This window comes from Clarias gariepinus, chromosome 8 (assembly GCF_024256425.1).
Source record: "Clarias gariepinus isolate MV-2021 ecotype Netherlands chromosome 8, CGAR_prim_01v2, whole genome shotgun sequence".
Taxonomy (NCBI): Eukaryota; Metazoa; Chordata; class Actinopteri; order Siluriformes; family Clariidae; genus Clarias; species Clarias gariepinus.
Window position 1 is genome coordinate 15657434 of NC_071107.1, and position 17125 is coordinate 15674558.

At 38.1% G+C, this 17125-nt stretch overlaps 1 protein-coding gene and 1 non-coding gene across 3 annotated transcripts in view; both read left to right on the top strand.

The window, feature by feature from the left end:
* The first annotated feature begins 5514 nt into the window (after window positions 1–5514).
* slc24a3 (solute carrier family 24 member 3) overlaps window positions 5515–17125 on the top strand; it is a 94536-nt gene continuing 82925 nt past the window's right edge. Inside the window, exon 1 of one of the 2 annotated variants that reach the window (XM_053502361.1) lies at window positions 5515–6027. In XM_053502361.1, coding sequence (XP_053358336.1) covers window positions 5868–6027 — 160 coding nt within the window. In that variant the 5' untranslated portion in view covers window positions 5515–5867. The remainder of the gene's footprint in view (window positions 6028–17125) is intronic. The other variant, XM_053502360.1, reaches the window with a different exon arrangement.
* LOC128529539 (U2 spliceosomal RNA) lies at window positions 6840–7033 on the top strand. The gene has a single exon (XR_008361063.1). It is a non-coding gene; the product is annotated as a U2 spliceosomal RNA (small nuclear RNA).

Sequence of the window (17125 nt, forward strand, 5' to 3'; positions counted from 1 at the left end):
ACTCTCCCAGGTTAGTAACCTGTATGATACCAATACAATTTGTGCATTCTTGTATTGTGTGCTGTACAAATAAATAAAGAATAGAAATGTAATGTTGCAGTGAAGCCCACTAATATGATGTGCAGTATACAATATTGCCCTTTTATCTTATCTGAACTATTCAAGATACTGTATAAAGATTTTTAAGGATTCAAATTGAGATGGACCCCATATACTGTATATACTGTAAGCCAGAAAGTGCACAGATATTTTGAGATGTTGTTGTTTTAACCAGAATAAAGATTACAGATACACTTTCTTCTTGTAAACTAGTTTAATCAGAAATATGATTTTGCATATTGGACTTTACACTGCCAGTTTGGTAGTAAAAGCCATGTGCATGGATGGTGATCACATTGTTTCCACATGGTACAATGCTCCTTCATTTACAGTAATTACTTGTTATAGATGCCTGAAGCTATGTAATGTATTCAGACTTGTAAGACCTCTTTAAAACAAGTTCCCAACCTTAAATATAAACTCTATAATATGAACTCAGAAGATATTGTACATATAGTGTAAAATAAAATAATCCAAGTAGATTTTGTGATTTTAAGTCACTGGAAATTTATTTTCACAGCATCATCCAAAACCAAGTATCTTTTTGTACTCATATCTAATATCTTCATGAATAAAGACATGAATGGCTGCATTACAACAATTAAAATTTCTTTATTAATACTGCATACAGAGCAGCCCTTGGGAACATAAAAAAGAATTTCTACCATGCAGCAATCATTACAAGCATCGCCAAGAAGAAATGTAGCAGCTCCAGACACGTATTAGAATTAATCAAATATACATGTTAACTTGTTTCATACAGTATTGAAAAATGGTTTGATTGTTTCAGTCACATGACTATTATCATGCAGGACAAGTGAAAAACAGAATGGATGAGACGGGGGGAGGGGAGTAATTTTGTGCTAGTTTTGATAATATTTCCAGAGAACTGTTGGATGTGATTCTTATGTTATGTTACAAACAGTAGCATTCCTTATAGTACAGTATTACACATACACAAACACACACACAGATGAACTATGTACAGTAACATACAGTTTTGCAACTGTGGTCAGTTATAGTTTCTGCGTACTGTTATTCAGAGTTACAAACTTCAGCATAGAAAAGAAGAAACAATAACTTTCTTTTATAAATATTTTTAATCAAAGTTTACAAAGTAAAGTAACAAACATAGGATATGTTATTTATATTCAACAAAGTGGTCTCTGCAACACAAGCATAATCTGACTCTCCTCTACCCGACCACAGATGATGGTTCATGCAGCACTGTAATTTTTTTCAAATGAAAAATGACCTGTGCCGCTCGACAAAACCTCTTTGTGTATTTTATGTTTGATCAATTTAAGTTACCATAAACACACACAAAGCCCTATGCATTTTGCTTGTATTAGCATTTCCTATATAGAAAATCACATTCTCACTTCCAGTAGCAGTTCACACTTCACTACCCAGTGGATATGCCATCAAGTACGCAACCCTAACCCTAGTACCTAGTACTATGTGGATGTTCCTTTAGTTACTGCCAGCATTCTTGTAGAAAGAAGCTAATGCACATGTTAGCTTGTAATACAGCTGCCTACAGTATATATTAGTCAGCTAGCTAAGTTGATAAGATTTGTTAATGTAATGAAAGGGAGTTGCAAATGTGACATTGTTCAAATTCAAATTTTATTTGTCACATACACAGTCATACACAGTACGAAATGTAGTGAAATGCTTATATTGTTTGTAAGCATGACGCTTTTATTCGACCAGGAATCACACTGGCTATACCAATCATCATTAATCTTTTTTAAACCTGTAATGTTTACAACAATGAAAATTCCAGTTTGGATGCTACAGTATTAAATGATGGGGCATCACATTACATTATCAATAGGTCTTGACAAAACTTTGGATGATATCGCAAGTTAATTTAATTTAACAAAAGAAATTACAGGCTGCTTGTATTTATACAGCCACAACAGCTAAAATAAAACAACTGTTTATTTTTTGTTCCTCCAGAGAGGACGGGGAAATCGCCATCTGTTTGGCACCTATAGTTTTGCAGGATTGTAATGACCGTCAGTGCATACAAATTGCCTCCCTTATAAATGTTCTTCTTAAGACCGTGGTTCTCAAGGTGTGGGGCGCGCCCCACTAGTGGGGATTACAGACATGACCGGCGGGCGCAATAAACGGGATGGAATTAGTGGAAAATAATAGGAAAATACCTATTCTATTCCATGCTTTTTTTTTATTGACAATAAAGATCAGACACCCAAAACTAAAAAATCATACGCAAAGAAATGAATCATTTATACAAGTAAATTAAAATAACATCAAAGAAAAAGTGGAACCATAGTGCAACAATAACGGTTTAACGTCAGCATGTTAATTGCAGAGGAACGATATATAAGGAAACATTCGGTATTATATATGTAATTTTATTTATTCCAATGTGTATGCTAATGTTTCTGTATTTTTAGTAAAAAATTACTATTTTATCAGGCAGTACTAGTCTGGCATTTTTAGTTTGCGGTGTGGCAACAAAGTTGCTTTTTGATTCTCAGGCGCTGAACAGAAGAGAAGATCAATATCGTTCTACGCTTTTTGTTGCTGTGCGGCATTTTGCGATTATCCCTAAATTATTTGTTGCGCTGTAGAGAATAATGTTTTTTATGCTTTTAAACATGTATAATTTAAGGCGGATGGAGCTTAAAGACAATGTAGAGAGGAAATATATGTAGGTATCTTATTTGCGGGTTTATTTACGCAGCTATTAAATTCGGAGATGCGAATATTAAACTTACTTTACCGCGGACACAAACCGGGTCAGTAGCGTACTGTTTGTAGTAAGCATAATAACATCAATGGATACATTTGTTACATAAGCCACAAAAAGCAGGTGATTCAGCACTATCAGCCTAATCAACCAAAAAGCCAGCCGAAAGGAAAACATAATGAAGCCTATGTTGCGCTTGGATTCATGGTGGGGATGGTGGGGGCAGAGGAGAGACCCGTGTGTGTTTTGTGTCTTAAACCGCTGGCAGCAGACAGCACGAACAGCAACAAAGTAGAAAGACACTTAGAGACAACACACGTTAAGTAACGTTAATAAGCCACTCGACTTCTTTGAAAGAAAGCTCTAGATAAGTGACAAAGTAAGCCTGTTATAACAATTGCACGTGTATTTAATCTGTTTTTAACCTGGTGTTATTTGATCTTATTGGTTTAGAAATTGATATTTCAATAAATAGTAAACTTGGGCGATTTTGTTATCATTTTGTTGACAAGTGGGGCTTTAAAATTGGCTTAAGTGGGGAATGAGAGAAAATGTTTGAGAACCACTGTCTTAAGAAATGAATTCGAACCGAACCAGATGCCAGCTAAATGTGCGTACATCCGGGAGTTGCTTAAAACTTGCGTGCGTCAGTGGAAAGCCAAGCGAAGAATGCTTATGATGTGGGGGTTTTTTTTGTAAGGTGTACAATGGTACAATTGTAAGGTTGGACTATGGCAGTGGTTCTCAAAGTGTGGGGCGCGCCCCACTAGTGGGGAATACAGACATGACAGGTGGGGCGCAATGAACGGGAGGGAATTAGTGGAAAATAATAGAAAAGTACTTATTTTAATTCATGCTTTTCTTAATTGATTTATTTAATCTTTATTTTCTTTATCAGACACTCGAAACTAAATAATGACACACAAAGAAATGGATCATAAATACAAGTAAATTAAAATAACATCAGAGAAAAAGTGAAACCATAGTGCAACAATAACGGTTTAACGTCGGCATCTTAATTGCAGAGGAACAATATATAAGGAAACATTCGGTATTATATATGTCATTTCATTTATTCCAATGTGTATGCTGATGTTTCTGTATTTTATCAGGCAGTATAGTCTGGCATTTCTAGTTTCCAGTGTGGTAACAAAGTTGCTTTTTGATCCTTCAGGCGCTGAACAGAAGGGAAGATCAATATCGTTCTACGCTTTTTGTTGCTGTGCGGCTTTTTGCGATGATCCCTAAATCATTCGTTGCGCCGTAGAGAATAATGGTGTTTATGCTTTTAAACATGTATAATTTAAGGTGGATGTAGCTTAAAGACGATATAGAGAGGAAATATATCTGGGTATCTTATTAGCGGGTTTATTTACGCAGCTATTGAATTCGGAGATGCGAATATCCAACTAATTTTACCGCGGACACAAACACGTGTTATGCGCTAAAATGCCCCCCCTGCCACAGATTGCAAAAAAATTACAGGAAATTATTTTATTATAAAATAAGCAATATAAAAATATACATGTTGTATATGAAAGAAATATATAATTTATATATTTCCCCCCTATACAACCTTTTTTTTATATTGCTTACTTTATAATTAAATTCATTTGTTATAATTTGTAATTTGTAAACCATAAACCTATGAATTTAGGTGGGCAATCCGTGGCCTAGGTCTGGGGCAGTTTAGATCATAACACAGTAGCGTACTGTATGTAGTGAGCATAAAAACATCAATGGATACATTTGTTACATGGACAACACAAAAGCAGGTGATTCAGCACTATCAGCCTAATCAACCAAAAATCCAGCCGAAAGGAAAACATGATGAAGCCTATGTTGCACTTGGATTCATGGTGGGGATGGTGGGGGCAGAGAAGAGACCCGTGTGTGTTTTGTATCTTAAACCGCTGGCAGCAGACAGCATGAGACAAAGTAGGAAGACACTTAGAGACAACATACCCCACTCACGTTAATAAGCCACTTAACTTCTTTGAAAGTAAGCTCTAGGTAAGTGACAAAGTAAGCCTGTTATAACAATTGCACGTGTATTTTATCTGTTTTGAACTTGGTGTTATTTGATCTTACTGGTTTAGAAATTGATTTTTCAATAAATAGTAAACTTGGCCGTTTTCGTTATCATTTTGTTGACAAGTGGGGCTTGAAAATTCGCCCACCCCCTTAAGTGGGGAATGACAGAAAATGTTTGAGAACCACTGGACTATGGTTTGGAAGGTCCCAAGTTCAAACCTAGTTACCCCTTAACTGCTCTGATTTATATGGATGTAAAATATAAGTTGCTCTGTTTCTGACAAATGCTGGAATTTAAATTTGAGGTTTATTGTCTATTTATTTTTAGATTTACTTAATTTACATGTATTTTCAAAATGTTTTAAGTGTTTTTATATGCAAAAGTTTAAGTATAATGTCGGAAATTGGTGAAAATTGTAATATTTTTGGACGGCTAGAACGTTTTACCTGCACGCTAGGCGACCCTACAATTAAATACAGTACGTAAAGGCTTCCTGCTGGCCCCTCCTTCAACTCCGCCCAATTGTGACCCGCCCATTACGAAACCCCGCCCCCATTTCTTCAGCCCCACGCCCCCTCTTCCTGCGTGAACTTCACACGCTTCAGGTACTCTTTACGTCACAGCTGCACTTTCTCCATATCTTTACCGTGCTCTCTCTCTCTCTCTCGCTCTCTCTACACACACACTCTCACACACTCCTACCACACATACTCCTCCTATCACTCCTCCCTCACTCGGTTGCTTGCTTACTCTCTCCATCCGCCTCAGTTTCTCCGTGTCTTGTGTAAAAGTGCCCGGCTGGATCTGTCGCATCCATGGCGCGGCGCTTCCGCTCGCAGCATCTCTCTCTCGTCCCGTTAGACCTGGACGTAATATAGGAAGGAGAAGGAGACTGGCCCAAAACTTATCGAGCATCGCAGTCGTCGGTACCCCCGTATCTAGCGCTCTGAAAGTTTTGTCGCTCTCACCTCGAACACCGTGTTCCCTCTGAAGCCATCCGTCTTCCTGATGGACGGGGATGTGTGTGTGCGGCTCCGGTGCGGATCTGCAGCTCGGCCGCCGCGGCACAGGAGGAGGAGGAGATCCGAGCTGCTCGGAGTGCGGATGTGTGTGATGGGGCTGCTGCTCGCCGTGCTGTCCGGACTGGCCAACTGGACTCATCGTTCGAGTAAGTTCTTGAGCTGTTCCAGCTGTGTACAGATGTTTGTGCGAGCGTTTGTGTCTGCTTTCCAGTGTGTGCTGAGCGCTGTGTCCGGAAGCTAACCCGAGCTCCAGGAGATGGACTTGGATTTAGTATAGATTTAGTTAAACAGAAGCTCTTTAATTAAAAGAAACACAGAATTCAATTTTGCGGACTGTTGCCGGTACACATCTGGATGTAATAACGGTGCGGTGCGGCGCGGTGTGCCTCAGCGTGGAGTCCGCTATTCTGCTCGACTTCCAGGTTTATGTTGAATATTTTACATTACGGAAGTAAACATAAAAGTTGAATAATAGAGTATAATACTTTGTTTACTATGCAATTCACATGAGTGTTTACTTCCGCTCTCCAGGTGAGTGTTTTATCAGTGACAGAATAACAGTTATAATTATAACTAGACGCACTAGCCAGTCATTCAGTCCATTTATCCATTTCCTCTTTCTTTTTTTTTTAAATAGACTGATAATTTAATTTTAACATTAGAAGTCCTGGACGTCCCATAAGAATAGCCTTTATAAAAGCCTTTGTATAAATAACCTCTATAATATAATTACATCCATGGGAATTCCAAGACATGCACAACTTGTGTGAAGAGGCGGAAACTAAAACAGAGACACAAAACAATACGAACAGTCCTCCTCACCATCTGTCTGTGCTCTTGTTTTAATTTTGCTAAAGCCTACAATATATCTGTAAAAAAAAAAAAAAACTCAGTTCCATACAAGCACAGTAAATGATTTCTTTCCAGGGTGAGATTCAGGCGTGGACATAATAGTCAATTATTTTATCTTTTGGCTAAGATCAAGAGTAGTATCTGTTCTTACAGTATCAGTTTAATATCTGATACATCCTCCATATGAGGAAATTATATTAAACAGATTTTTAGACTAGCGCGCTGGAAACAGGGCCTTGCTCTGCCTGTGCCCATGAATTAACCTGGTATTGCAGTATCTCCAGGAATGGTGCACTGTTAGGGGAGGTGGTGGCTCAGGGTTTTAAGATGCTGTTACCCATGGACCATGCTTCACCGACCAGCCAAAGCTCTGCTGGACTAGATTGCTACTGTAAACCAAACAAATTTAGAGGCAGTCATGTCTCAGTGTGTTGAGACTCTGAGTTACTGATCGAAAGGTTGGCAGTTCAAGCCCCTGCTCCCCTTGGGTGCTGCCGTTTGGCCCTTGAGCAAGGCCCTAAAACCATAAAAATGGCTGAACCTACGCTCTGACTCTTGCCTACTAAAAAAGCTGGGATATGTAATGAATAAATAATTTCACTGTGCAAATGTATATGTGATGAGCAGAGGCTTAACTGAACTTTAACTTGATCAAGAAAAAGAAGAAGGAAACCATGTTTTGCATTCCTAGATATTGTTATGTTTGGAGAAAATGTGAGGAAAAAGAGCTCATCTGTATCATAAATGAAAACCCATGGAGTAAATGTCATGTCTCGACAGCAACTGTTACTACAACAACCACTTGTGCATCCACTGGTTTCCCCTCCTACGTCTTTAGCAACATAGATGATGGCACTGCCTGTATGTCTAGCTTTTTATATTTTCAGTAATAAAAATTTGTTAATGCACGAAAGTGCCCCTCTGCACCAGGGATGTGAATTTGACCCGATACAACCTTATCAAGATGCCTAGATGCTGATTGGCTTTGTATTATAATTTGATAAATATCTTGATTTTTTTAAATATCTTGATTTTTTAAAATCCAATGGAATGACTTCCCAGAAATTTGGAGCTTATTGTAACTGAACGAAATCTGGAATTGAAAGTTCTAAAAGCATATGGATGTGATATTCGGGTGTCCACAAACTTTTGGTCACAGAGTGTATAGTTGTGTCTATATGTTTAAAAGTGCTCTTTCTTAGCACCTGTAACTGTCGAAAACACATTTTCATAAGATTTTTCCAGACATTCCTCAGATGTGCTTTGTCATTTGCTGTTCAAGTAGCATTACAAGTTTGTGAAGCGCTTTTCGACACCTCTCTTGAACCTTTTGACCCAGTTGCTTATAGAGCAGCTTGAGTGGGTTATAGGTTATACACCTGATCAAGCTATTACACTATATAACTCTGGCACAGCTTCAAGGTGTGTCTGTGTCAATAAAAAATAATCCTTTAAACATTACATACTATAATACATGGCAGAAATCTAGACTTTAATACAGATGTAGTATATCCGAATAATTAACTGTTATCAGCCTTGTATTTTCATTGCCCAGAATACTCATTTTAAAGTAAGTCAAACAAAAAAAAAAAAAGACAATTACACTCTGAAATATTTACACTCTGAAATGTTTTCATGAAAGGAATTACTTCCTGTCTTCAATGTTTTGATGTCATTCGCTTAACTACAGTGGGGTAAAAAAGTATTTAGTCAGCCACCAATTGTGCAAGTTCTGCCATTTAAAAAGATGAGAGAGAGGCCTGTAATTTTCATCATACTTTAGGTATACCTCAACTATGAGAGACCAAATAATAATAATAAAAAAATATATATAAAATCACATTGTAGGATTTTTAAAGAATTTATTCGCACATTATGGTGGAAAATAAGTATTTGGTCACCTACAAACAAGCAAGATTTCTGGCTCTCACAGCCCTGTAACTTCTCCTTAAGAGGCTCCTCTGTCCTCCACTCAATACCTGTATTAATGTCATCTGTTATCAGTATACTGTAAAAGACACCTGTCCACAACCCCAAACAGTTACACTCCAAACTCCACTATGGCCAAGACCAAAGAGCTGTCAAAGGAGACCAGAAACAAAACTGTAGACCTGCACCAGGCTGGGAAGACTGATCTGCAATAGGTAAGCAGCTTGGTGTGAAGAAATCAACTGTGAGAGCAATTATTAGAAAATGGAAAACATACTAGACCACTGATCATCTCCCTCGGTCTAGGGCTCCACGCAAGATTTTACGCGGTGGGGTCAAAAAGATCACAAGAACTGTGAGCAAAAATCCCAGAACCACACAGGGGACCTAGTAAATGACCTGCAGAGAGCTGGGACCAAAGTAACAAAGGTCAGTACATGTCCAGGCCCGTCTGAAGTTTGCTAGAGAGCCTTTGGATGATCCAGAAGAGGATTGTGAAAATGTCATATGGTCAGATTAAACCAAAATTAAACTTTGTGTTTGGAGGAGAAAGAATGCTGAGTTGCATCCAAAGAACATCATACCTACTGTGAAGCATGGGGGTGGAAACATCTTGCTTTGGGGCTGTTTTCTGCAAAGGGACCAGGACGACTGATCCATGTAAAGGAAAGAATGAATGGAGCCATGTATCGTGAGATTTTGAGTGAAAACCTCCTTCCATCAGCAAGGGCATTGAAGATGAAATGTGGCTGGGTCTTTCAGCATGACAATGATCCCAAACACACCACCCGGGCAACGAAGAAGTGGCTTTGTAAGAAGCATTTCAAGGTCCTGGAGTGGCCTAGCCAGTCTCCAGATCTCAACCGCCAAAATCTTTGGAGGGAGTTGAAAGTCTATGTTGCCCACCAAGAGCCCCAAAACATCACTGCTCTAGAGGAGATCTGCATGAAGAAGTGGGCCAAAATACCAGCAACAGTGTGTGGAAACCTTGTGAAGACTTACAGAAAACGTTTGACCTCTGTCATTGCCAACAAATGGTATATAACAAAGTTTTGAGATTTTGTTATTGACCAAATACTTATTGTCCACCATAATTTGCAAATAAGTTCTTAAAAAAACCTACAATGTGATTTTCTAGATTTTTTTTTTTTAATCTTATTATGCTTCCCATGGTTGAGGTATACCTATGATGAAAATTACAGGCCTCTCTTATCTTTTTAAGTGGGAGAACTTGCACAATTGGTGGCTGAATAAATACTTTTTTGCCCCATTGTACGTCGTTATTCTGAAAACTTTCCAGAGTCAAGAGCTTAATGTTGTTAAAGATAAAATGCCTATGACTGCCAGTCGACTCATGAGCACTAGGAGAAGATTAATTATTGGCAGTATCATTTCTCATCATAATAGATTTTTGGCATAAAAATGACAAACAAGGTAAAAACAAGGACTATGTGCGAATGCTGTGTTGAATTAACATCTACAGAAATGTTGTCACACAGTAATTTCAGAGTTAACACAACCCTCTGGCTTTTGCTGTGTATGTGACATATAGAATGTATAGTGCATTATAAAAGCTTGGAGAAAAAAAATAGTTTACTGTATAAGTGCATTATAGACAGTCTACCAGGCTCCAGAGAGATGGATGTGAAGTGACTGGGATGTCGGTTGCACCTCAGCACTCACTCACTCACTCACTCACTCACTCAAAGAGCACCTTCCATTCCACAGACAGCTTTGGCCACATTTGTTTCATTCAGTGTGTTAGACTGCGCGTGTACATCCCTGCATGCATATTTCTAGTGTGCATGATTTGTGTAATAGTAATTTATTTTTATCTTCCTTGCTTCCTTTCCTTGCTAGGTTTGACATTATTTTTCTCCCTGTTAGAACTCTCTACGTGATCTGTCTGTACAAGAAACGGGGAAGCAGCGCTTGAACTTTTTAGCACTAATGCTTCTTTCTGTTTTAAAATTATGTCGTTTGATTAAGTTGATTGGTCGGTGCTGGAGAACAGCGGGAAAGAACAGGTAACAGGTGGAAGACCACTGTCACACAGGCGCCATCTTTTGATTGTTTTTGGCACACCGTTGATGAGCAGTGAACATGAGCTCTCTTACTGTATGAGAGTGAAAGTTTTATTTGTCTGTTGCAAGGTGTACTGCATCAACATGACTGTTTTGTTCCTTAAGGTGTCTTTTAAGTGGCAACCATAAAATGTTTTTACTAGTGCAGTCTATCAACCAATTCTTAAATCTTCATCTTCCTAAGGCATGCACATGCACAGTGCAGGGTATAATGTCGTGCAGCTCTGGTTTAAAAAAAACGTAGCAGAAATTGAATAAAAAAAAAAATACAAACTAAGAATTTAGATTGCTAGGAATTTAAATTGCTAGGAATAAATGTATGTAATGTCTAAACACGCTAAATGACACATTATCTGTAGATATGCAACAGTACGGTATGGCACGGTCAATCACAGTGACACTAGCCAGGTATGGATGTGTGTGAGATCATCTACAGTAAGTAGAAGGAGAGCAGATAGTCCTAGTGTGTTGTGCTGCTATGTGATGGCGTATAAACAGCAGTTTGAAAAGATGTCATTTGTCAAGTTAAGAATTAATAATTGATTAATTATTAATAATGTTAAATGAATGATAACCAAATGCAGATTTCCCTCTCAGTTTATTTTATTTAAGTAGTTCTCCAATCCAGTTTTTCCCATACATTAATTTATTTGTGACAGCACACCACAGTATCAACATTAACATATTACTTCATTTCTTTTATTATCGGAAATGGGTAAAATCTTATTTGTTTGTGCATATAGCATTAATTCGTTCTGTAAATATCCCCGCCCCTTGGCATGGCTGTGCACGTCTGCAGAGTCTTTTAGAACAACAATGATGGAGCTCACAATGAAAATAAAGATGGTGGAAAGGGAAGTGGATTGGAAACAGGCCGAGCCAGTCTGGTCCAGCAAAGTCATCTCAGCGTCTCTTCAGATAAGTTATTAACAAGTACTGTAAGGAGCCTGGCTAGTGAGGACAGCTGTGGCAATGGTAAATTACACCTGAGTTTGTCAAGGTTATCATCCCATGAAAAACAAATATTGTCAGGTGATTTTTTTTTTTTCAACAACAATTCATCTTTAAGAGGCGACACAACAACATTTGGCAAACGCCCTTATATACAGCAGCTTACGTTATTATCTCATTACACATCTGAGCAGTTACAGGTTAAGGGCCTTGCTCAAGGGCCCAATAGTGGAAACCCGGGCCCTGGGATCAGTAGTCCAATTCCTTAACCACTGAGCTACCCCTGCCCCAGCAAGCATTTTAGTAATGTTGCATTTAAAAACTTTATGTTTATTACTGATATATATGTTACAGATTTTTATATTGTTTATTTTAAAAAAGTGAGCAAAACAAACATTAAAAATGCACACTAAAACTAAATTGTTTGATGCACAATTTCTACAACGTTTGCTTCTTGTTGGTTATGACAAAATGAATTATCTACAAAAAGCACAAATGTAACATAAAGATATTAAGAGATATAAAGATATAAGATTGGTGTTGGTTTTTACAGCCCTTGGGTCTTTCACTGCTTTCCAACACTGAAACGATCAAGTTATAATTATGTTCACGTCTCTTTATTTCATTCCTACTGTCATATTCGTTAGCGTTTTGGTACTGTATACCACCGCTGACAATGGCAGAATCATTGGTAACCTTTGTGTGAACATCATCTAGTGATTGATCTCCATTTAATGTATCAGCAATCGTGCAGTAAGCTTAGGCTTACAGTATCTCTGGCACAAGACCACACTTTGTTTGGCGTGTGTGTTTTTAATCGTACTCTAGTTCAGGCTTTCTGTTTGCATGCACAGTAATTGGTAGACAGGTCACATACAGTAAGACTTCCTGAAGTGTTTTTAAAATTCCATTATAGCAGCTCTTGCACATTCCTTACCCCTATATATATATATATATATATATATATATATATATATATATATATATATATATAGTGTGTGTGTGTGTGTGTGTGTGTGTAGCTAAAAGTGAAAATGAGGCTCTTTTGAAATATATCAAAGAAACACTTTTTGTCCCTCCCCAGAGAGAGAGAGGCAGGCAAGCTTGAAAGCTATTTGAGTGGTTACCTGTACCTCTTTCTCACTCCCATTCCCTCCTGATCACCCCATTCATCATGTGCACTGGTCGTCTCTTTACCCAATCTCTGCGTTATTGTATTAGCTAGTTTGACACCATGCTGCGGCACTAGCTGACAGCCAGACAGTCCCGGATGAATGATTTCATAGAAAAAAATGGAAAGCTTGAGTCGTAATCACTGTCAAGGTAAAATCTTTCTGTCTCTAGAATACCCTTGACCATTTTCCTGTGTTTGTCTTACAAAAAGCTTTAAGACTGATCTAATGTAATTTTTTTTCCTTAACCAGAAAAACATGCACATATTTAAATAAGATTTTTATTTCGAAAGATATCATGAATAATATCTTCAATGAATTAATTCATTATTACTTTAAATTGTTTCAATGTTTAAACCTTGTTATATGATCTCAGTAACACTGTGTTGACCACAGGCCAAGAAATAAACAGAAGCACAAGCTAAAATGTATTTTATCTGCTGTGTTAAGCTTCATAAATGTTTATATTGGTGCTGTCATGGAGAATTTGCTATCAGCGCAAAAGCTGTTAGTCGTTGCTGAAATTATTTGTAAAGAGCCGCTGATCCGTTAGTATATAAAATACCATTTTGTAAACCTGCCACAATGTTTACGCACATAAAAATGATCCCAGTCTCTGTGCCTCAGATGTCTAATGATCAATGATTCCCTTTGAAACCCGGCCTGTCAAATCCTACATTCATCCTTACCGCTGATGAGCCATATTACTGACGCATTCTCAGACATGTTCACTGTGACTGAAGCTAATCATGTTATTTGATTCCGGGATGAAGTGCAAATAATGATCTTGCTGTCAGAATGTTGCCAGTTATGTGCCTCATCCAGATGCTGATTGCAAAAATCAGCCGCATTATTCCTGTACAAGCTGTACTCTGTGATTTTGTATCTATCTGCTGGGACCATTTGTTGATGTTCAGTAAAACAACACTTTACTGCTGTCTGTGCTGTACATGCGACAGGCTTATCTCCATTACAAGCGTGCTTCCATTATCGTCCGAGCTCTGTTTGTGAAGCTACGGTAGGTGAGAGTTTTATGGCCATGTTTTAGCTCGACTCTCTGTGTTTGGTCAGCTCCTCTGGTCACTGCTCATTAGTGCTGTATCATTAGAATCAGTACTATTATGCATAGCTTAATTTTTAATTAATAATTTTTTTATTGAAGTTCGTTTCTATTTTTTGTAGGGTGTATGTTTTACAGTTATTTACAGTTTTTCTTTATTGCATTTGTATTTTATTTGTGCCATCATGAATTATAAAAAATCTTTGAGAGTTTAGTTGGTTAGTACTGTACTTCAGTATTAGAGGAAAATCTTTTTGTCATGGGATAAAGTTGCCCATGTATTTTTAACTGGTGTATTAAGTGCAGTCTTTTTTTAGCCACTCCTCTGGATGCTTTAGTTCGGACGAGAAGCACTGAGCATGTGATCAGGTGAAATACGGCAGATAGTGATAGAGATGAAGAGGGAGGGAAGGGTTTTCCTATCCACAGGCTCTGTATGTCCTTCCCTCAGTGACTCTCAGTACTTGCGCAGGTTCATTAATTGAGGAGAAAGGTGGCGTTCTACATACCTTTTCTACCTGCTATATATAGGGCACCCTAAATGCGCTTATTAGAGACATGATTTACGATGTCCTGCCATCCCGGCTGCTTTAAGTTGGTGCAGCGACAAAAGCAGACTCAGCCCTCTGTTGCAAAGGTAAATTAACTTTTCAAGGACTAGCAGTAGGAGTTATACAATAGACAAACACTGTGCTGAAGAAGGTACCAATATCTTCTTTGCCATTGACCGGATGAGCCAGGTCAGAAGATTTATTTAAAAAGAAATTTAGTTTTAAGAGTACTAATACAAGGAAAAGAAATGCAATTGTAATACGCTTCATCCCCAAAGTCCAGGATGTTTGTGTTATCCAAACACCCTGCACCGTGCCCAGGCACAGGTCAGCGTACCTTGCTTCTCAAGCATGATACAGCACAATTGAAATATGAATGACACCTGCACTTAAACACTGAAGTGAACCTCTGTTTAGAACATGACGTCATCAGTGTCACCTGTCTCTTCTAAAATATGTATGCTCTGATCTCATCCTCCTTACTACATCCATATAAGGTAGGAAAGCAGACAAGAAGGTCACTCCTGACATTTCCCCCGAAAGAGGAAACAGATAGGAGACATGTGACATTGATGACATTGTGTTTATTGGTGTGTCACAAAGGGGGCACTGGTGGCTCAATGGTAGGTGTTTCGCCTGCCATGCAGAAGGCCCGGGTTCCATTCCTAGCCAGTGCCTAAACCCCAGCCACTGGATGCAGTGCAGGTCCCAAGTCCAGATAAAATGGGAAAGTTGCGTCAGGAAGGGCATCTGGCGTAAAACATGTGCTAAGCTCATATGTGCGAACCGCGTGGTTCGCTGTGGCGATCCCTTGCCAGGAGCAGTCAAAAGAACAACAATATTGGTGCAGCACAAAGCGACTGGGTGCGATGTTACTAATGTGAAAGCTGACCAGTGGTGGAGAGGCAGTGGAAAGAAATCATACCTGTATGAATCAGTTATGCCTAGTGTGAAACCAGCATAAAATGCAGCATCCGTATGATGTTTTTCATAATGCAAGCGTTATGGCTTTGACATGCACAAAGAGAAAGCCTTGATCCAGTGTTATGAAGGAAAAAATATTTCCCAGAGTCTGTTATCAAACATGTGAGAGAAAATACAGCACATCATCGTGTACAGTGTTCCTGGCTGAGTAATTATTCTGGCACCTTTACTCACATTTGTAAAGCTGACACAATTTGACAAACATTTCACCTGCTGTAAGTAAGTGATTAGCCTCTAAATTGCTTAGTTGGGATTAATTGTCAGTTAGCTCTACAGTGTAAAGAAAACTCTAAGCAAGGTAGTAGCAGTTAAATACTCCAAAGAAAGTACAGATATGCATAAATGTCATTTTTTCAGACATGCTTGTATTTTGTTCCTGTACTTTCACTCTGTGGTAGGATTTTAGGATTTCGAATAGCAGAATGATCCAAATCCTTATCCATTTACATGCATTTATGTAAATTATTCAGCCAAAAGCTGGTCAGTAGAGACTAGCTAGATTTTTCCGATTTAAGAACTGACAATATGACAGAAAACAACGTTGACAATATACCAAAAACTTTAACGAACAAAATAGACAAGTCCAATCTGTCAAAAGTTGTAGCATGAAGCGCCACAGTAAACTAAAACAGCTTTCATTTCTCTACTACTAATAAGTTATATTTGAACATCGTTGTTGCCAGTTATTTAATAATTTATGTAGATGGTATATTTGAACGCTCTCATGAAAAAGTATACAGTATATTAACATGTTATAAAATATATAAATCCGTTTGTTGATTATGTCCACAGTGTAGTTATTATTTGTGCCTTCATTCATTACGAGAACATTTTAATTTAAATGGACATACACTTTGGATATTTTGTTACGAAGAATAAGAAAAAAAAAATCCTCACTCTAAATGTACAGAATAGTATTTGTGGTGGAGGATGATTACTTAGTTTATTCTAACAAAAAACAAAAAATACCTTAAGTAATATAAACCGAAACACTCTGCAGGGAACCTTCCATTATGTTCCTCAGAGAGCTAAACATCTTTCTTCTGGGGTTTCAGTCTAAAGCACCATTTCTGGCATCATCCTTTGTAAATGTATATTTAGTAGCTTGGAGTCAGCCTGTAACACATGACACTGAACATGCAAAGCAGGGTTCGAAAACACGCAAGTGATATAGGAAAAACACGAATCACAAAGGAAGCCGAATGTAATCATGTTTCAATGCCACACAAAAACGAGCACGCACTCAATGGAAACCATCTGGCTGAAGCTGAAATATTTGGTCACATTGTACAGTAGAACAAATGCAGATGATACTTTCACATTGGGAGAGATGGTTCCATGCGGTGCATTTATAGCGGTTTTGAATCGAGTTTATTATAATGTATCATCGCTTCCAGTCACTATGAGTCTGTGTCCCGTTCTCTCAGCAGTCACATCTTGAAAAATTCTTTAAATATGTTGGCAAGATGAACAGCAACAATGTTTGCCACTGACTCAAAGCTACACAAATAGAAGTGGATCTGATGTAAGCTGAGAAAACACTGAACCCATGGAGCTGAAGTAAAACAACAAATGAGGAAGAAGTGAATACACATAGATAACCTTACACAAAATAAGCTATGCGTGCTGTATATAAACCATTCTTGCCATTTTCCAAATGA